The sequence below is a fragment of the Equus quagga genome, chromosome 3 (assembly GCF_021613505.1).
Source record: "Equus quagga isolate Etosha38 chromosome 3, UCLA_HA_Equagga_1.0, whole genome shotgun sequence".
In the NCBI taxonomy this organism is placed as follows: Eukaryota; Metazoa; Chordata; class Mammalia; order Perissodactyla; family Equidae; genus Equus; species Equus quagga.
Window position 1 is genome coordinate 85296167 of NC_060269.1, and position 21975 is coordinate 85318141.

At 39.8% G+C, this 21975-nt stretch overlaps 1 protein-coding gene across 6 annotated transcripts in view; it reads left to right on the top strand.

Annotated features, from left to right (window-relative positions):
- FAM13A (family with sequence similarity 13 member A) overlaps positions 1-21975 on the top strand; it is a 311577-nt gene that overhangs the window by 260432 nt on the left and 29170 nt on the right. For all 6 annotated transcript variants that reach the window (XR_006887912.1, XM_046656086.1, XM_046656085.1 and 3 more), the window contains 3 exons: positions 9388-9464; positions 9850-9892; positions 18831-18978. Coding sequence is in view for 5 of the 6 variants with exons in the window: in XM_046656086.1 (XP_046512042.1) it covers positions 9388-9464; positions 9850-9892; positions 18831-18978 (268 nt within the window). In the remaining variant the exon portion in view is untranslated. The remainder of the gene's footprint in view (positions 1-9387; positions 9465-9849; positions 9893-18830; positions 18979-21975) is intronic.

Here is a 21975-nt window from a genome sequence, read left to right on the forward strand (position 1 = left end):
GATGATGGTTTGAACTAAGGTGATACCAGAGCCAGCGCACAGTGCCTTGCAGGCTGTGCAGTGTGCTGCTCTAGGGAGCACTGTGCACATCGGCTAAAACATGAGTGATTTCTCCTGGAGTAGTGCATTGCCGTAGTCATGAAGCGGTGGATGGGTTCTGGATATATCTGAAGGTAGAATTGACAGGATTTCCTGACATTACCTGTGGGGTATGAAAGTTATAGAGGAGTCAAAGATGACTCCAAGTTTTTTGGCCTGAGCAACTAGAAGATTTGTGTTGCCAATTTAGTAGGATGGAGAAGACAAACGTTTGGGGATAATATCATGAGTTGAGTTTGGGACATGTTAAGATCGAGCTGCCCATCAGATGTCTAAGAGGAGATATCAAGGAGGCAACTGGATTTCTGGGCTGATAGCTTAGGGAGGAGATCTCGCAGGAGATGCGATGTGGGAGTCATCAGCAGATAGAGGATATTTAAAGCCAGTACACTGGGTGAAATAACCGAGGGAGCGCCTGTGGAGAGAAAAGAGAAGTGGTCCCAGGGACTGTGACCCCTGAAGCACAGCAACATTCAGAGGATGGGGGAAATAAGGTACAAGTAGAAGAGACTCAAGAAGGAGCAACCAGCAAAGTACAGAAGAAGCAAAGGAGAAGACAAGCGAGGTGAGTTTGGAGGCTTGGAAGCCAAGTGAACCCAGTATCTCGAGTCTGATGATTGGTCAAGTGGAAGACTGAGAGTTTGACCATTAGAATTAGCAAGCTGGAGGTCACTTAAGAGCAGTTTGGGTGGAGAGATGGAAACAGAAGCCATTTTCCAGAGAAAATGAGAGGAGAGCAACTGAAGACAGTAATAATTTCCCAGTAATCTCACCAGCCCACAGCACAGCCACAAAGGAGAAGATTGTCAACCTGAAAAAGATCATCTTGTAGATTTGGAATCTCTAAAGTGGGAACTGTCTGGGCACTTTCCCCTTTGGCCTTTCACCTCTCAAGGTTATGATGAGCAGAGACCAAGTCTACACATAATTCAGAACTCAGAAATTAGTGGCAGTAAGTGACGTTAGAGTATTCTGCCTTGTCTCTAAGTAAACTGCTAGCTCACACCTCAATCTCAGGAGGAGAGCTTGTCCCCTGATTTACTTTGAAGAGTAAAGGCAGCCAGCTTGTGTTTCAGCAGCTTCCCTAACTCCTGCTTCAAAGTTTCTCTAGATCTCCACCCATTTTATTTTCTCACCGACTCAAATGATAAAGTAGTTTTTCTAAATTCTAAGGTTAACCTCTAAGGTTAAGAAGTGTCTTTGGAAATTGTGTTTTCTACATTCTTCTCCCCACCCCATCCCGTGTATGTGTACACACACACACACACACTTACTTTTCTTTGCTTCTTCTCCCTTGGCTCATTTTTGTTGGCCTAGAAGGTCTCTATCTCTAAAAATGTTCTCTCTCGGCCACAATTTCACAGTTTAAATAAAAAACCTTAACTCAGTCATGCATTTTATCGAATAATCCTACTTTTGCCAGTCTGTTCTACTGACATACTTTTAATATGGAAAGACTGTAAGTATTCATTTGCTCACCACAAGGATGTCTGTAATCATGAAGAATCAGAAGCAATTTAAATGTTCAAAAGTAGGTGACCAGATAAGTGACATTTGTCTGTCAATTCAATAAAATATTATTTAATGATTGAAAATTGTGGTTCTGGACTATGTAATAAAATGGAAAATCTTTGACAAGTCGTATTTTAAATGCTTTGCATATATTATCAATTTTAATCTCTCCAATAATCCTTAAGGTAGGTATTATTATTATCATCATCATCCTCATATTAAACATGAGGAAAATGAGACCCAGGAAATTAAACAATTTGTCCACGGTTACACAAAGGTGGTAGAGCTGGGATTCCACTATGTTCTTCCTCGATATTAAAAGTAGGTTATGAAGCAATATCTACTGTGCGTGCATTTGTGTATATGGATATGTGTGTACATTTATATATATATATATGTATATATGTATATAAATATTCATTCCTAGGAAAAAATGGTGGAAAGGAAATATACCTAAAAGTGATTGTATGCTTGTATTAGGTGGTGGTGGTAATATTAGAGGCAATTGTTATTCCATCCTGTTTTCCAAATATTCTCTGTGTGATTACATTAATTCTCTAATAAGCATTACATTTAATATATAAAAAACAAAAACATAGCCCAGGAGCTCTCTTATTTGCAAACAACATCTACTTAATGCTGTGTGCACCCTCTGAAATCACAGGCAAGGTTCAAGGAAAGAACATAGGTCTTGTGATCAGAACTGAATTTCAGTTTCAACTTTATCACTTAATAGTTGTGGCAGGTGGCCATGTGATTTAGCTTTAGTTATTTCCTCTTTAAAATGGGGAGATTAATATCTCATCGTGTTTTTTGTGAGATTTAAATGCAACAAAATGTGCTAAAGAACAGGAACATCTGAAAACAATGCATATTTCAGTTCCTTTCTGTCTCTCTGCTCTGATGTCCAATCTCTTTCCTTCATTTTGCCATCAGACATTTTGAACAGTCTGCACTTGTTAGTTCCAATTCTTTTCACATTTGCTCATCAACCCCTGTAGTCCAGATTCTACCCCCACTTCTTTGCAGAAACTGCTTTCTCCATGTCACTGGTTGGACACGTGGTAGGAACTGGCCTTCTAAGACCCCTGTGCTATGACGTCAGCTTGGTCCTTGACATCCCTGAGTCCTTGTGGTGCTTGATACTTTGTCCCTTTTTCTCAGAACTGTTCCTCCCTGGGCCTCAATGAGGTTGACCTCTCCTTGTCCTCTTAACACAATGATTATATCCTTTTTTGCTGTATCCTTCACTGGCTAATCTTCCACAAAGCACGCTTTGGTGTACATGTTACCCAGATTTTTGTCTCATATCTCTTTTCCATTAGCACTTTGGTGATCAAAACAGACACACTTTCCAGGCTGGGCCCATGGTGTAGTGGTTAAGTTCTCACGCTCCACTTCAGTGGCCTGGGATTTGCAGGTTTGGATCCCAGGTGTGGACCTAGCACCACTCGTCAAGCCACACTGTGGCGACATCCCACATAAAATAGAGGAAGATTGGCACAGATGTTAGCTAAGTGACAGTCTTCCTCAAGCAAAATGAGGAAGATTGGCAACAGATGTTAGCTCAGGGGCAGTCTTCCTTATACACACACACAAACAGACGCTTTCTGCCATCCTCAAGTTTACATTCTCGTGGGATGAGACAGATAAAAATCAAGTAAATATGCAGTCAGATGGTGATACATGCTGTGGAGAGAACTGAAGCAGGGTAAAAAGACAGGAAGTGGTGGGAGGTTAAGGATTGATGTTGTACAGAGGATGCTCAGGTCAGGTCTCACTGAGAATCATATTTGTGCAGAGACCTACAGGAGGTGAGGGAGTGAGCCATCAGGGTATGTGGGGAGAGACTATCTAGGCAGATGGGACAGCAGGCTTAGCCTGCTGAGGGTAAGCAAGAGGCTGCTGTTGTTGGAACAGAGTTGAGGGAGGAGCATTGTAGGAGATGAGGTCAGAGACGTAGCGAGAGTCCTGATCACTTAAGACTTTGTAGCCATTTTTAGGTCTCCGGCATTTACCTCGAGTGAGATGAAGAGCTGTTAGAGGATTAAAAGGAAGAAAGTCATTTTCTGATGTACCTTTTGAAAGGATCACTCGGGCAACTGTGTTAAAAATAGCCCACGGGTAGTAAGGGACAGATGAGAACTAAAGCAAAATAATTGACCTAATCTAAGCAAGAGATGATATCAATTTAGGCCAGTTTAGTGGAGATGGTAAGAAGTGGTCAGACTATGGATGTATTTTGAAGTGGAACCAAGAGGATTGTTTAATGGATTGGATGTTGGATGTGAAGAAAAAGGCAGGATGACTCCAAGACTTTCGCAGTAGCTAGAAGGATGGAGTTGCCATTTACCAAGATGGAGAAGATTGTTGGTGGAGTAAGTTTGGAGTAAAAAATCAAAAGTTCCATTTGGATATGTTGAACTTGAGATGTGTTTATTAGTAAAGAAGTCAAGTAGGCAGTTAGACCTATGATTCTGGAGTTCAGGGGAGAGATGGAATAAGTTTGGAAGTCTTTGGCACACACTTGGTATTTAAAGCCTTGAGACAGGCTGAGCTGACTCCTAGGGAATGTCCAAAATGAAGGGGTCCAAGGACTGTGCCCTGGGATATACAAACCTTTAGAAGGTAGGCAGATGAGAAGGTACAAGCAAAAGAGATTAAGAAGGAGCAGCTAGCAAGTTTCAGTACCACATGGGGGCAAGAGCCTTGTTACATCTGAGTCAAGAGAAAATCAGAAGAAAGAAATTGGAATAGTGAGTGAATGATTATTTCCCCTATATCTAGCAAACCCATATGTACCTTGATGGGAGCTATTTTGGTGGGAAGAGGGAGGAAAAAGACTAGTTAGATGGGTCCAAGAGGAAATAGGAGGAAGTGAATTGGGTAATGTAGGTATGGAAAGTCTTTGAACAGGTTTTGCTCTATAGGGTAAAGGAAAATGAGAGCAGCTGGAGACAATGCAAGATCAAGAGACAGTTTTTAAAAGGCAGTGATATCACAGAGTATTTTAGTAAGATAAGCCAAAAGAGAGGGGGAAATGATGCCATAGAAAGGGATCAGTTGTAGAATCTATATTCTTGAGTAATTGATAGGGGATGGACCAAGTAGAGGATTGAAGGGCTTTGATCGTAAATTGCTTTGATCTAAAGACCCATCTCGTGGGAAACTTGAACAGTTTTCCCCCACTGCCTCCTTTGTATAACACAAAAGGTCATCCCTGTGTTCCAGCCACAACCTACCTTTCCTCTAAGAAAAGTGATTACTCTTCTAAGTTTAATCTCACCATGTTTATGCACACATCTAGGATTCCTTTCCTTTATGTACTATTGAGTAAGGGAAGAATGTGCTGGCCACTTTGAATTTTGTGTTTTGTCGATTGATGTTTAACATTGCTATTCGGATAGAACCTATCTTAGAAATGAAGATAATATTCACAGTGTGACAAACTACAGTTGGAACAGTAACCAAGATACGAAAGTCATAATGAGAAGGACCAGTGTCTATCTGGTTCACGATTCACCATTGTACCCCAATGCCCAGCATGGTTCAGCCCTTGCAAAAAATGTGTTGAAAAAATGAGTGAATGAATGGTTGTCAACTTGTTTAACAAAAAGACCCAAAATTCAATGTCTTGAACACAGTAAATGTTCTTTTCCCCTTGACAATCTAAAACAGGAGTTAGGGCCAGAGAGAGGAGTAGAGGACTTGTTCAACGCAGTTTTTCAAGGACCCAGGCCAACTGCCTGTCTGCCGTCTTCAGCCAGTAGCTTCTGGGATGCTGTGGTGGTTTTGATCTCCATTCCAGCTCAGAAAAAGAGAGCTCGAACATGGAGGAATGTACCCAGTGGGGCAATGTATTGGCCAGACCTGGAAGTCACACACATCACTTCTCACATCCTGTTGGAGAGAAGTTTTAGTCATGTGGCCATATCCAATTGCAAGCGAGGCTGGGAAATGTGTGGTTGCTGGGCATGTGGCTACTTCGCTGCTGTGGAAGAAGGGTAGACTGGATTTGGGTGGATAGCTAGCAAGCTCTTCCATAGGCATCCGCTTGCAGAACTAGTTGTTCTTTTTGAAGTGGATTAATTTATACAGTTTTAAGCAGTAAAACATAAAGTATACAAAAGGTACAAAAAGAAACTCAAATCTGCCTTTAATCCCTTGTGAATAAGAATATATCATTCTCCTTGGCTTTGAGCTCAAGATTAGAATAATGAGGCTGTCTTGACCATCAGTGTGCTATGCAGCCCTCAGACTGAACTGCTTGTACATTGAGAGAAGGCATTTTTTTAGTGTCCTCTGTAAAGGCTTTGTCAACATTTTACAGTTTTAGAAGACAAATTTGTTTTTGCTCCAAGTATTTTCAAGTGCTTCAGTGGTCAAACAGGTTTTTGAGCCTAGCTTTCAATGCCAAAACAGAGAGGGGGCCAGGGGGAAGAATTGAAAATACATTTCCACAGTCAAAGCTAATTTTTTCAAAGCTTTTGCTCTTTTTACGTTTGAGGTTATTTTTATAATTGTAGAGGGTGGTTCTTAAAATTCAGTTCCTTCTGACACCCAAAATTGCACAAATAAATTATATCATAGCAAATCTGTGTGTTTTGAAAGTCACTGGTAGGACTTACCTGAAGCAGAATTTTATGGATTATAAAATAGGTTTTATCTGGTTTTTTAAAAAAATGCAATTCAAAAAGCAATTTTATTATAATTGAAGTCATAATCTGTTCTTTGCTATTTCCTAAAATTACCTATTTCTTTTAAAAGATCCTAACTTTATAAGACTAAAATAAAAGCTAACGCAATAAAACATTTTTATAGGAATTCTATTACTTCAACCTTTAATAAACAAAAACATTAATGAGGTACTCTTTCACCACATCTGCAGAAGTGTTTGGGACAATAAAACAATTCAAAACCTTCCAAAGGCATTGAGTGGATATTTTCTCATAAGACAGGTACTATTAACAACTACAGAAGCTTTGAAAGTCCGGTAACATACTTCTCTTACAATGGAAGCATTTTACGTTTCAGCCGTTATTTTGACCTGTACATTCCATTTTTCCCTTCCCCCATCTCAGTGAAGTAGGGAACTGCTGATCTATTTCTTTATCTTAATCTTCCCTCCCTAAACCTTAGGCAAAGGGTGGCAATTTGAATTTATAAAATGTTTTGCACCCATGGAAATAGGTAACTTTTGTCACTGTACTCATAGATCTTTTACTACCCTTGTTAGTTTCATTCTGAAAAAACTGGGTTAGGTTGCCAGTTGTAACACATTCTTCACTTGTTCCTGTTTCCAAAACGTATAGGGGCAACCCAACCAGCTTAGCAAAGGAACAGTGTGTCCTCATATGCTGCTTTAGAGAAAGCAGACCATGAATATGCAACAGTCTCAAATGTGTGGAGGAAAACATGAAAATTGGAATTCTTCTAAAGCCTTAGAGAGGAATACTGAACAATATTGAAAGTCACCCTTTGTCAACGACATCTATAAAAACTCAGATCCTTGGAGAGTTCTTAAACATTTGTATCAAACATTTTTTAAAAGGTGGGGTGGGGGAGGGAGCTGAAGTTATTGCTTGTTTTAACACTGGCGATCAGCTAAACTTTCTCACATTTCACAACTGCTTTTTACAAAGCCTTCTATTGTATAACATAATTCTATTTTTTCTGTAATTCTCAAAACCTGTCTAGATTCTATCTTGGTTCTTTCTGTTTAGGAGAAAATCTTCTAACGTCTTCTAACTGAAATATCTTTAAATTTAATGCAGTTATGGTTTGTTTTCTGTTCTCTGTTTCTGAATATTTCTTAGCCTTACTGTAAAGATTTTTATTTCCTCTGAAATAGTCATTTGCATATAATTATAAATGTATTTCCTTGCCATTGTTTTAAAATGATCTGAAGGTAGAGGGTTGTGCTTTCCCTAGGAATTCATATTTCAGAGCTTTAGGAAACACTAATACTATTGCACTAGATCTTACACTAAAGATTTTGATAATCTATTAAAGATTACAATGAGAACAAAGATTCTTTGTTATAGATATATCCCTCTTTATCAGGAAGATCGCATTCAGGAAATAAGAGCAATTATGCTTTGGTTTACTGAGAGCTATTTTAGAGAGGCCTCTTCTAACACAAACTGTAGAGGTTTAAAAATGTAAGTATCGTTGAATGTTGTCATAATTATTTTTTATTTCTCAGATCCATTGTAAAATTATCTGTGTGAATTATTGAAGCAGTTAAGTCGATGTTCAGTAATGGCAGATACGCACACTGTATTTCCCGTTCCTGGGACGTTGTCTTAACTCTGGAGAGATAGTAGTAAAATGTTGTTCTTGGGGATTTCATAGTTTTAGAAATAATAATAACAACATCAACGATAGCTAATGTTCATTAAATGTACCAGGTATTATCCTAGTGCTTTATGTGTATTATCTCATTTAATCCTCATGACCATTCTATGTTAAGTATTGTTCCCATCTCCATTTTCCAGATGAGGAAACTGAAGGTCAAATAGGGTCATACAGTTGGTAGATGATGGAGCGAGGATTCAAACTCAAATATTCTGACTCGAGAGCCGTCATTATAACTATTATGTTATGCCATCTCCCTTTGTTTCTATTCTTGAATGGAGCCTAAGGTTTTAAACTTCAAGAATTCCAGACAAGTTGGCCAAACCAACATAAATGGAAATAATTCATCCATCTACCAAGCCAAAGATTAGTTATCTACTCTAATTTTATGTTCACTTTGTGAAGATTTTTATATTTGTCAATTTCATGGGATTATTGTGAACCTTAATCCGATTTACTTTGCAAAGGGTTTTTCATAATGGGAGGTTATAAATATGTAGATGTACACATGTTGCTTCAATATGGGTTCGTTCTTTGTTTCAATGACCCAGAATAGGTGAATTGTGCTTAATGTCCTTTTAATGCAGATATGAATCTTTGAGTTCAAGGAAATTCAGGTCCAAATCTCCAAGGCAGCTATGTTTTTGCGTCTGCTGAGTGTAAATGTGCCCTTATTTCCTTATTTGTCATCTTTCTTCATGGGGATGCTTAATTGTTCGGTGCTCAGTCATCTGAATTGTATTTAGGAACTATTGGCCGTATTCAGAGAGGCAGTCAAAAACTCTTAGAAATACGCCTCCTGATGAGCGTTAGGCCCTCTCAGTCAGCCTGAAATACAAGTTATTCAAAGTAAGTTTTCTATTTATATTTTTTCTGTCTTGGCTAATATAAAGATTAACATTAAATATTGAGAAAGAAAGGTTCTTAATTCCATTTCTTTTTATGGATAGTTTACAGCTTAAGTATAAGCCACATATCACCCCAGATCATATTGGCAGTATATACTGAAAAGACGTTAAATAAGCAATGAATGTTATCTCAGTTTCTGATGAGATTCGAGGTCAGATTCCTCAATTCTAGTTCTAATGCCACCCTGATGTTCTTACAATCTGGGTTTTGCTATGTTTAGCTGTAAAATGTCAGTAGCACCTAGCAAGGATATTGTAGGGCACAATGACCATTCCTATGATGCTGTCAGTTATCTTCATTAAAGGGATGATAAGGTTCAACATACAATTTTATGCACACAGCAAATAATAAACTGTCATAATTTTACTAGTTTTAACAAAGCTAGAAATATGAGGACTAGAATTAATTTATAGCTGCATATCATCTGATTTTTCCATGTTAAAGAAAGGAAGGTCTGTTGCATATTTCTTACCATTCCGACTAGGCAACGAATGATTCGTTTTGTTACAGAATATGGAAAGTCTCAGTTCCCCACCTTCTCACGAGAGGACTGCACCTGATGATGTTGAACTGATGTCCGATGAAAGGTAATTTTAGAATTTTCTCCTCACATCGTTTGCAAGAGTATGAATAGATTTGTTTTTCATTTAATACAATGTGCCTTATGAGAACCAAAAAGAATAGAATTAAGGGCTATATGTTTACTAACAGTATTTTATAGCAAGGAAAATGCTTAGCATAGAAAATCTGCCATGATGCTATAAAGGCAAATAACCATATTCGTGTTTGTGTTTCTAGTTTTGTTTTACTCTGATAATTTTTTGGTTTGTTTTTGATTTTTATAAGAATTTGATTTAGAGCTACTCAGCCTACTTTTAAAGTAAATGGAATCATAATTTAATGGATGAAAAGCATTGTTATAAAACAGAGTGACATTTTGTGATATTTTGTTGTTGTTGCTGTTGTTTATAGCAAAGAAAATGAAAAAGAGGACAGACACACCCAGCATTTTGAGGTGAGTAGCTAACAGAAAGACTGTGACTGTGACAGGGCGGTTGAGACATTCTTGAGAGTGTATGTGAAGCGTTATTGGCTTGTCAATAGGGTTAATGAGCTTAAGTGACAGGACTGCGATTGGTTAGAAAGGCAAGTACTGAGACAGAGATTCCTTGAGAAATCATAAGAACTCTTTTCTTTGGCTTTTTAAATTCTTTTATTTTGCTTGTGAAGATAAACTTCAGTAGCATGGAGATTTCTCTTTAGATTTTTCCATAAAATGAAACAAAACAAAAAGCCAAAATATTGGCCTGATTTTTTCCAATGATTTTATGCATTTTTAAGTGATTGGAATACTGTGTTATAGTGGGTCTGTCACAGGGATTATCTCATTAATTTTCACAGTAATATAAAATCACCTTGAGTTGTTAAATGCAATTCATTTTCTGAGTTTTGTGTCTCATTTGTAGTAAACAACAGGGAGAAAATATGTAACTCCCTTATGTTGTCTATATCTCAAAGTTCCACTTCCTCTGCTGACCTCTGAGTGCCACCGTGCTGACCCCAGCGTTGGGTTTTCCTTGCTCCCGACTCTGGTTTCCATTCGTTGTGCTTGACCTCCTCCTTCAGTCATGTTTGTGCATGTCGTCTACTGCTGCTGCCCGCGGCCAGCTCCACCTGCACTCTTATTATCAGGTCTTTAAGGGACAAGAATGAAAGCATTCTCAACTCGTTCTTGGATTCTGACTCTTGATATCTTAATTCTACATAGAACTCTCCCTCCAACCCAGTGAATCCTAATCTTTGTTGGGCTCTGACCTCATTCACTGATGGGTTTATTCCATAGTATTGTGGAATAAATAGTATTATGTAAATAATACTGTAAAATAGTATTATGTGCTATGTACAGCTACTGTGCTAGGGGCTGAGATTTAGTCACAGCTACGGTCCCTGCCTGCATGGAGTTTACAATCTAGCAGATTGAGAATCTGAAAGCTGCAGGCTCCCTTCTTAGGAAAGCACGTGCTCATGTAAAATTTGGCATAAAATTGCTGGAAATTAATCGCCGCCTCTTCCCCAATGCTATGGATTTCTCATGTTTCTTCTCTTCAATTCTTGTCACGTGTACTTCTTCGTTAACCTGGCCAGGTAATAGGAAGGGAATGCTTCCTCTTTCTGACTTGACAGCTTCTGAACCACTTCTTTCATCTCTTATTTCCAGCTTGTTTCCACTTCCTTCCTTGGGACCCAGGCTACAGGCTGACATTCTTTCCTTATCTCTAGGCACCATTTTTCAGAGCAGTTTCCCCACGATAGTGTTGTTTTACTTTTCTTCTGGTTTCATCCTTTCTCTGCTGTTCCTCTGCTCGCAGCAAGCACCTACTCATCATGCTATTGAACGTGATTTTAAAGAAATTTGCTCTGTTGGCCTCCCGGAGAGGTCTTCTCAGTTCTTCCCTATGCTTATCATCCTCAATGAGATAAAAGGGTTTGGAGCAACCTATGTGGGTGGACTTCATAACATTAACTCATAAATTCCAAGTGGCACCCAAACTAAATCCGTGCTGAACTCCGTTTGCCTTGGTGTTTTTGTGGACAGCTCCATGGCAGTGGATGAATCATGGGGAAAGAATCTCAAATCCTTCTTCCATGTGCCAGGACCTATTCTTACATGTTTCACCCATGTGCATGTACCAGGCAGCACCCAGCCCACTGTTGGCACTCCTTAAGCGTTCACTATTAATAATCATTTCCATCATGGTAATTTCAGCTAGGAGATAAAGTTAGGTGGTGAGTTAAAGCCTAGACTAAGCTCTGTGTGTCACCTTTCTTTCACAACTGCACCAAAGGAGAAAGAAGACGTCACTCCACAAAATTGGCATTGTGTTCCTCCTCATGAAGGCATGTGCTGCTTTCACTGAAGGAAATATATTTTATCATGATTAATGAAGGACGGTGAAAAGATCTGCCTTCCATTTTGAAAGCTCTTTCCCTACTTAAAGTGTATTGTAATTTCTTACTTTGAATATATGCAGCACTTTCTGGAAGGTATTATGCAACACACTAGTTAATCTGGTTTTCTGGTAATACCACAATAATTCTTAAATTTCAGATGTGAAAACTAAGTCTGGACTTTGGTTACCCCTCCCAGAATGCTGTCTAGCCAGTATTTTACTTAAGTCTCATATAGCATCATATCAAGATGCCAAAATTTACGTGCCCTCTATAAATGGATATGACAGTGTTTCCAGTTTCGTTTTCCGTTGAGGCAGATTTTGTCCTCATTAATACTGTCCTTTAAACTCTCAGATTCATATAAGATAATACAGCAAATGACAGCTGTTAGGGAAAGGTGGTTTGTCCTTCTTGTTTTGACTGGTATTTCCATTAAAATGAGGAACAGTCGCTTTCAGCCTCAGAAACCCTCCTTAGAGGGGTGGATGTGCGGGGAGAGGCTCCACTTAGAGTCAACTTCTCAAAGGCAAATGCAGGCCTACTGTGACTTTATCTTTTAAATAATCACCTGCAGCCTTAAATGTGTTTTTGTTTGAATGAATGTGTTGAAAAGTGAACATGGGCTTGTCCCTTTGTGGCACATCTTTTTAATTTCTTTCAATTGTGCAACTAATCTTATCCAAAAAGAGAGTCTGCTGAGATCTCACATGGTCAATGAGAGTTATCTATTTTCTATTTCATCTGAGTTTGTTATGTGGTTTGTATTAAAATTTGTTTAGTGACATATTGCCAATGAAAAAAAGTCACTTCAAAATGCCAAAAATTAGAGTATGACTTCTTCGGGTAGGTTTTGGAAAGGCCGACATTTTAATAAAATATCCTGTTTGGACTGTATCAAATGAGATAAATCATAAGGAAGAACCCTGAGCATATGGCATCTAGAGTCTTTGTTCTTTTGTTTGTTTTTAAATTCAATTAACAACTGAAAGTATCCAGAAAAGAGGTCATCCTTAAAGCTAGCAATTTCTAGATTCTTAAAGATATCACTGAAAATACAGATTTTCGGAACTCTGTTTACAGTGGAGTTCATACCTTACACTTCAATTTGATTCCTTCCAATAAGTTATTTTCTATTGTGAAAATATTTAATGGTTCTGTGTGAAATCCAGCCTTATACTTAATCTGTTTGTCAAGAAAGCAAAATCTGTAAGAATTATTAATGACATGGAAGGGCATTACGTTATCTGGGAGAGGTCATTTTATGTCAGAAGTATAAAGTTGATGAAGTGTTAAATTCTTTCAAGATATTTTTACATTCTTTATGCTTTCTAAGCCTACTGCTTAGAAGAGCTTAGAAGCATACCTTTGATAACAAACAAGACATTCATAATAAACAAAAGACTATTTCCCTTTTTTTTATCCTGCTTAAAAAGAAGAAGAGGAGAAAGAGAAAAGAAAGAAGATAAGGCTTTCCAGTCAAGACTGAGAATTAATATTAATGATCACAAGATCTTAAATGCAGGCTTGTATTTGCCCTAAGAAGGTTTGAGATGGATTCTGAAATATCCATCAACAAGTGTTTATGAAATGGATGACTCTTTTATTTCAACTTCACTGTATTTCATGGAAGCTTTAGGATTTTGTTATTGGTTTTAATATTAGAACCAGAAAAATTTAAAAACGCTGTTTAGGTTCACTTCCAATTCCATCCAGTCTCAAAAGGTTGCTGAAGCTTTGCAATTCCCATGGATTTTGGAAATTTGTCCATTTTCCTTTATGGTCAGGCCAAACAGTAAATGTTTCTGTTCCGTGTGGTGGTTCTGTTGCCACTGTGTGGTTCCCTCCTGTGCAAACTGCATTATACAGGACACTCTGGGATACTGTCGTTCCTGGCTCTGGTAAGCTGTTAGTTAGGCTGCTTATCCATATCCTGCGCAGGGCAGGAGAAGGGATGGAACAAAAATCCACCAACTCTGTGAAGCCAAGGAAGGAGCAGGAGCAACAGAGTCTGAGGATAGGCCAGACCCAGCTAGACAGGGATAAGTCTTGACAAAGATCAGATAGATAGACTAGTAGTTAATGGTTCCTTCACCTGAACGAAGAATGTCACCAGAAGCCCCAGGCAAGGCGAGTTCTCTCTCTATTTGCCCCCTAGCATCCTGTGTATTTCTTTGAGAACATGCATGATGCTTGGCACTTATGTGTTCAATGTCTCCCTTCTACACTAAATCCCATTATCTTATGTTTGTTCTAATTGAGATATAATTGACATAAGACATTTTATTAGTTTCAGGAGTACAACATAATGATTTGATATCTGCATATATTGCAAAATGATCACAAGTCTAGTTAACATCCATCACCATACAGAGTAAATTTTTTTCTCTTGTGACCATTATCTTAATTCTGTAATTCCAGTGCCTAGGATATAGTATGTGTTCAGTAAACACTTGCCAAATGAATGACCAGGAAAGGGAGGTAGGGCATAAATGCAAATAACATTTCTTTTACAGTTACTATGGGCTAGCTGCTTTTCTACATGTTTTTCATTTAATCCTCACAATAACTTTATGAAGTCTTGTTCCTATATTAGAGAAAAGGAAGCTAAAATACAAAGAGGTTTTCTCACTAAAGATCCCAGAGTTCTCTGCCTCTAAAACCCAGCCCTGTCTGCCACACCATATCGTCTCTCCGAAGAGCCAAACACTCCGTTTATTTCAGGATGTGAACATTTAGTGTGGTTTCGTATGGCACATCGTTTTGGACAAGGGTTTGGTGTGTGACATCACAGCCAAGGAGCTCTAAGTTGCAAATTGGGAAATTAATTTATGAACCCTCTGATTTAACTGAAGATAGAAAGACATATAAACAACAAAAGTTGAAACTAAAAATATTTTGGTATTTGGGAATGTCCTTGGCATTTTAATGATTTAGTAAGAGAAACAAAGCAGCACATAACAAGTGCGATACTCGATGATAAGCACTGTTAGAGAGTGTGGCACCACCTGGCGAGTGCCTCACCCAGACTAGGCTAATATTTGAAGGCAGGGTAGTTGTTATGCTAGGCTATTGCTACAGAGCCTGAACAGCTTCACCATGGGCAGCCACGGAGCGGCAGCCCTGGCTCCCATGTGCGCAGAGACCCTGGGCATGTACCAGCAGTCCACTCTGCAACCTCAAGCAGGGCCACTGTGTCTAGTTCAGAGACCAGTGGGGCCAGAAATTGGGAATCAGGCCTCTAGGAGCTGCAGGCAAGTGAAAGGGCAACCTCAGGGACCGATCAGAGCACAGCGGGACAGGGCGGAGCATGTGGACGTGCTGGTGTGTGTGTGCCGTGCCAAGTGTGTCCATGGCTGTGTGAGCTCATGTGGGTTTATGTAGGAGGGACCTCCACACTGCTGTGTCGGAAATCAGCCAGGAAGTCCAGAAGCTCATGTAGATTAACATAGGTCTATAGTATAAGTTGACATGTGCTTTCCTTCTTCCTGGAATGCTCTCCCCACAGATGGCTCACTCCCTCATTTCCCCCCTGACTCTGCTCATATGGCACCTTGTTGGAAAGGCCTTCCCTGACCACCTGAGATAAAATTGCTGAGCTGGGCCCCACCTCCACCCCCACCCTACCCTGCCTGCGTGTTCTCCATAGTCCAGATCACTGCCTGACTTTTTTCTTTATTAATTGTCCCCTTCTGTAAGATTCATTAGGACAATGACTTGATTTTGTCCACTGAAGTTTCCCCACTGTCTAAAAAACTGTCTTAGCACACAGTAGATACTTGAAACTTATTTCTTGAATGAATGAATAATTTTATCTTTGCATCTCTAGCCCCTGACATATAATAGGCAGCCTGATTTGTATATAATATGTGATTATATTATTAAATAAACTAGTAAAATTTGGACCTGATTTTTCATTGGAATAATAGAATCTCACAGAGGTTACCTATCCCTGCCTACTTCCCACGGTGGTAATCTCGCCCTCTCCTACATTCCTGACTCCCAGACTTCATTCGATTGCTCTGGTTGACAAGGTGGTCCATTGTCGTGCTGCACCAAAAGCCACTGTGCTCAGAGCTCCACGGAGCATCCTTGAGCCTGCTGCACGAAATGCGAGCTCTCTCGGCGCAGGCTGCTCGTGGGTCTCACCCAGGGCCCAGCACAGAGTAGGTGGGTGCCCCAGACCGTGTTGTCGAAGGAATGAATACATGCATTCTGGAGAAAGAAAATACAGGAAAAAATATCTCATTTTAATTTTCTTTGAAATTGGCACTAATTCAGATGTAGCAATTATAAAAAGTACACAGTTTTAAATTAGTCTGTGTGTGTGTGGAATTTGGGGATTTTCCATGTGTCATGTCAAGCACTGCAAGACTCCTGAGTGCCCTGAGGGGACACAGGCCCACAGGGAGCAGGGCAGCGCCTGGGCACTGCGGCTGGCAGAAGACGCTGCCTGCAGCTCTCAGGCCTGTAGGTCCTCCCCCCAGGGTTCATTCCCATCAGCCTGGAGAACACACATTGACCATTATTTCTCTGTTCTTTAAATCCTTCAGTGGCTTTCCATTATCTACTACAGGATAAAACCCAAACTTAGCCAGCACCCCGAGGCCTTTCTCAGTCCAGCATCTGCTTATCCCGCACCCTCACCATCTGCCACTGCCCTTCCTATCCCAAGGGCTGGCCGCCCGGAACCTCTGTTCCTGCTGTGACCCAGCGGCCCTGCGCTCAGGCCTGCCTTTGCACTTGCCCCTCCTCCCCCGTAAGAAGGACGCTCCTCCCCGACCCCTCTGACCCGCACTGTCTGCCCCCAAATCAAAATTGCTGTTGCTGAGTCATGACGGGAACAGGAGTGGCTCTTTAATATTTTTTCATAATGCATCTAAAACTGCTCCACCCTTTGTTGTAGCACGTTTCACCTGGAGTTGCAGCGTATGTGCCTCATCTCCAGCTGCTCTCTCTAGCATTTTGAGATGTGGCAATGTTTTACTTATCTTCATATGGTGCCTAATAATAAGAAAAGAATGACAGCTTCCATCTGTGTGTCTCTTATGCTCCAGGCTCTATGCTAGAGGCCTTTCATACCTTTGCTCAGATCTTCAAAGGAACCTTGCAAGATTGGTATTATATTAATGCCATTTTATAAAGTAGGAAATGGAGGCTCAGAGAAGTGAAGTGGCCCAGTCAGAGCACCAAGCTAGTAAATGTCGGTCACATTCAAACCCAAGTCTGCCTGTACACAAAATCCAGGTCCGCTCCCTTGCGGTACAGTGTCAGTGGCTTGATACATGTTCCTCATAAAGGAAATGCCATACCTACAACATAAGATCACATTTCTTCTTCCCTTTTTTAGCAATCTTTATTGAGAAAATGTTTATCTGCTGTATGCGGATTCTGACACATACACATAAGCAGTTGCTCATTGATTGACCCTGTAACTTTTAAAAAGCTGAGCTCTGATCCACTTAGAATTCAGCTCAACGAACAAATAATTTTTGTGGCATAAATGCATAATCTGTTTTTTTCCCCAATAGACAAACAGCATTTTTTAAGTGTCTTAACGCCCCAGATGTACTTGACGTCTGACTTGAGTAGCTCGTCATTAACTGATTGACAGTATTTAATTTTATCCCAAATGAGAAGAAAATACCAGTCCTTGTGCATCATTTCATGGAAACATAATAGTAAAAGCCCTGTTATTCCCCTGGTGATCTGAAAGTGGGTTGAATAGCTCTTAAAAGTAGCTGCAAGTCTTACTAGTGCTTTATTTTAAGCATAAGAACATTTCTCATACATTAATGGAATCATTTATGATTTCCAGATGTTTTTTCATTTAATGAAGTATATTGCTAAGATAAATTTCCAGTTATTCTTAAAGAAAATCTTTGGCTCAGATCTGTGCTACTTGAGAAATATATTTGTGAATAAACACTTATGTTTATAATTTTATGAGATGGGGGAGTGACAATGGTTGGGTTTACAAGATATCAAAAGAGCAAGGTACAAAAGACATAATTTCAATGCAATTTCTTTTTTTTTTTTTTTTTTACATAAAATCACTTCGCTAAAATAGCAGCTATGGGGGAGGGTTTTCTCATCCCCCAGCTATCCTAGCCCGGTGTAGGTGCCACTAATGAGCAAAACCAAGTGTAGCTGAGTATTCATATTCAGAGTAAATGAATAGTAGGAAAACAGGTGACACGCGTATTTGCAAGATATAAATTATGCATCGCTGACTTGCCAGCTCTTGGCTTTTTGCTTAAAAAAAAAAAAAGCCATGTTCCCTGTGTAATTTTGGCTCATTTCCAGAGTCGGTATTTCTTACTGCTAGCCGTGATGAGACGCCAAACCCCTGTGCTGTTTGAATTTGCGCAACAATGCTTTAACTACCCAGTGCTCCTCCATAAATAGTCTGTCCTCCCCACACTCAGGGAGAAAACAACCACAGGAAATCTGGGAATGTGCAGCTAGCCCCGCTTAATTGATCTGTCTGAGTCTGCAGGGCCAGCAGGAGAGCATTCGTGTACACAGCCTCTGCTCCTGGGCTTGCAGGACTGTTTACCTACGGAGCAAAGAAGTCTGCGTGCAGAAGACACCATGTTGCTTCTACAGCCTTAGCAACAGCAGTAGCTAGTTTGTTGTTGTTGTTTACATTCTGGAGAGCCTTACTGCTTTAAGGAAATACAAACTCCTTTCCCTCATCCCTGGCCCCAGTCAGTAATCTGCAAGACTGTCAGCTGCCTGCAGTTATCAGGAAGAGCAGCCCGAGGCAGTCACCTTGTGTTTCTCACAGAAGAAAAGTTACAGGAGCGCAGATGGATGGTCGCTTTTTGCATGCGAGTGGCCAGCTAGTATCCAGGGGCACCCATCTATGACTGTGATTTCTGTGCTGGGTGCATCAGCAGCTGTGGCTTGGGAGGTTGCGTGCTAAAGGAGTGGAATTGCTGCAGACGTTTTTGGGTTTTGGTGAGCAGTAGATATTTGGGGACATTGTGCTGTTATTGCAGAGCTCCACAATGAAGATTCAGGAGCATCCCAGCCTACCTGACACCAAACTGCAGAGGACGCAAGATGCCGATGACCAGCAGGAGAGCTTTGTCTCTGAAGTACCCCAGCTGGACCTGACTGCACTGTGTGATGAGAAAAGCTGGGAAGGTAGGTTCAAATGACACCTGGATGATTTAATAATGGAAAAGCAGATATAAATGAGCATGAATGAGAGGCACGTAATCGTGTGGATGTACGAGAGAGAGCGCTATCCATGCAGACGTAGCTGCATTTCTAAATGACCGAAAATCCTTTCCCTGCCATAGGAATGTGTCACGTTTAACACTGCCAGGAGTAATTGCAATCGAAGAAAGAAAATGTGCTTGCTCTCTATTCTAGTGTCACCTTGCTGTCCTTTCTTTAATTGTAACTCAGCAGGAGTGCGGATGAGTGTATGCGTTTTCCCTCTGGTAGTACCGAGCAGAGTAGTGGCAAGTGGTATGCATTTAGGTGTAACTGATCTTACCCTCCTGCACGCCAGCTGGCCTCCTTCATTCCTTCTCCCTCCCATTCTTCAGGAAGGATATTTTGTTTGTTTTTATGGGTAGGTTTTTAAAAATCCAGGTTAGCTAAAATAAAGGATTTGCTTATCAAAGAGAACACGGAATCAAAGTGCTTCTTGTTGAAAGCCTGTAATACAGTGTTTTAGATTGGTTTTTCTAGAGATTTTTGGCAAAAATGTTAGACATTGACTTGTAAGGAAGAAGAGGGAATCCTCCTTTTGTCAAAACTGTGTCAGGGAGGACGTTGTAGCAGTCCCGTGAAGCTGCCCTTCTTGCCCTGTCCGTGTCTGCATCCAACATATATCAGTGTGTACCCAAAATAAAGGCCCTGTGCCCTCTCCAGCATGTGTGTTTGAAGGCTCCACGGAGGGAGAAATGATGCTCCTGAGTTGAGAACAGCCGTGTGGCTTAACACAATGACTTAGCAGAGAACCACAACTGTGAAAAACCAGCCTTTTTTAAAAGCACCTGGGTTTCCTTGTCTTCTCTGCCTCCCCCTTTTGTTAACTAAAGCTATTCGTTGTGTTGATGATCTTAGGTGAAGGACCAAACAGTGATCCAAAAAGGACCCTAAGGTGAAAAGTAGCCCCATTATGCCCCTCGCATCCAGGGCTTAGGGAAGCGAAAACAAACCGTTTTTTATTCTTGTTCTCCCTCTTTGCAGTCTAAGAAACACATTCTAGCTCTTTTCAGTAATTGGATAGCGGACCTGCAATTCTGTGAGACCATCCCAGCTCACGATATGTTCACTGGGGGGAAAAAAAAATGCTGGTTTTTTGTTTTGTTTTGCTTTTAATTTATCCATCCCTGGGCAGTGTTTTGCTATTCTTTTGTGCAGTTTGAAGTAGTCGGGTGTGTTCCTAATTCATACATCAAAAACAACACCCCACCACCACAAAAAAGGTCCCATGGTAGCCACTGTCACCCAAATAACAGAAAAAAGCAGTAGCCAAAACAAATGCTGTATTTGGGTTTCAATAATCTGGTCTCCGCGTATCGTTAACATAAAACTCTACATAAAAACTAGGATTTGGGGTCAGAATTCAAATTAGCCACATTATCCTGATGGTTTATTCACCAAAGGGGCAGGTAGATTCCTCCTCCTCCTCCTCTTGAAATGGATTCAGTTTGATTATTTTTATCTTGGTTAATCGTAAATTTATAATCTCTTCCAGCACACTTAAAGAGGCTAAATATAAAGCTGAAAATTTTCTCCAGAGTGGTTGAAATCTAACTTATAGGTTCCTTAAAACTATTTCATTACTTAATATGAAGAATTTTGTTCCAGAAAAATAATAATAATATGAAGGAACCAGCACTTTGTATGGGGAAACTACATGGAATAAAAAAGCTTATTTGGGGAAAAATACTTTTCAGTAGGCTTGGGAATGTGAATTGTGTTATCCATGTAATTTATGAAATGACTTGCTTTAACTTTTTTGGCCAGTTACTGCATTTGTCATTGAACTTGCATCTCTTAAAAATTTACATGGATTCATTTCAAGGCTGTTTTGATCATTTGGTTACTGCTTTCAGTGGCCATTTTTTATTATATGTCTATTTTAATTTTCCAAGTTACATTATAACAGTAATATAGCCATAAGTACAGTCAAAATAAAGGAATTTTTGCATAAAGGGTAGTTGAGATGAGAGCAATCACTAGAATATCACCTTTTTTATAACTTCAGTAAGAAACGAACAAAATGGTGGCTTTCCATAAGGAATAAACTTTGCACTAATTTAAACTGTGAATGTGAAACCAATGCAATTGAATATATAAATGGAAGTAATAGTTACCAAAACCGTATGAACCAATATCAGGCTGTAGGTCTCCGTCGCCAGTTTCCAAGCCACCTTGTAGTGTAACCCCCTCTTTTTGGTTTGCTTGCTTGTTCTCAGTGCCCTCGCCATGGTCCACACTCTCACATCCATGTAGAATCGTGGAATATCAGGTGAGATAGTATTTAATGAGCAGCCTGCTGGCTACTAGCCCCTGCGGTGTGTGCTGCCATATGGGAATGAGGTTCTCTGGCTTCTGGGGCATATTGTATCAGGGGAGCAAAAGGGAAATGAAACTAATAAATAGATTCCATAGCCTACATAGTGTGTCCATGTAGGATCAAAGTCTAACCATGCTTGTTGGCAGATCAATGATACATGCTTTATCTTTTTTTTTCCCCCTCTATATGTAGCTATGTATTAGGACGCATTATTTGATCTATCCACATGACTCTATTATTATTGTTATTATGGTTTCCACTCTCCAAAATTAAATGAATACACAAATCAAATGTACTATTCTTTGTTAGTTAAAGCTCTTAAGAGTTGCATAATTAGGATGTTCCCAGTCAGCCAATTCATGTTGATTTCAGGATATCATTTGTGGAAGTGCTGAGGTTTCAACACTAACCTATCTTATTAGACTTGTCCTGGTGAAATTAAGTTTAAAAGAACATTTTTAAAAGGGCATAAAATACTTAATATATCTCATCCATCACTTACTACTTATAGAAAATAACTTTGGAAGGGAAATTCTCTGAAGGAATGAGAAAAAAGCAAGAGATCTTAAAGGTCTTCCATTTGAGCCCTCCCATTATACAGA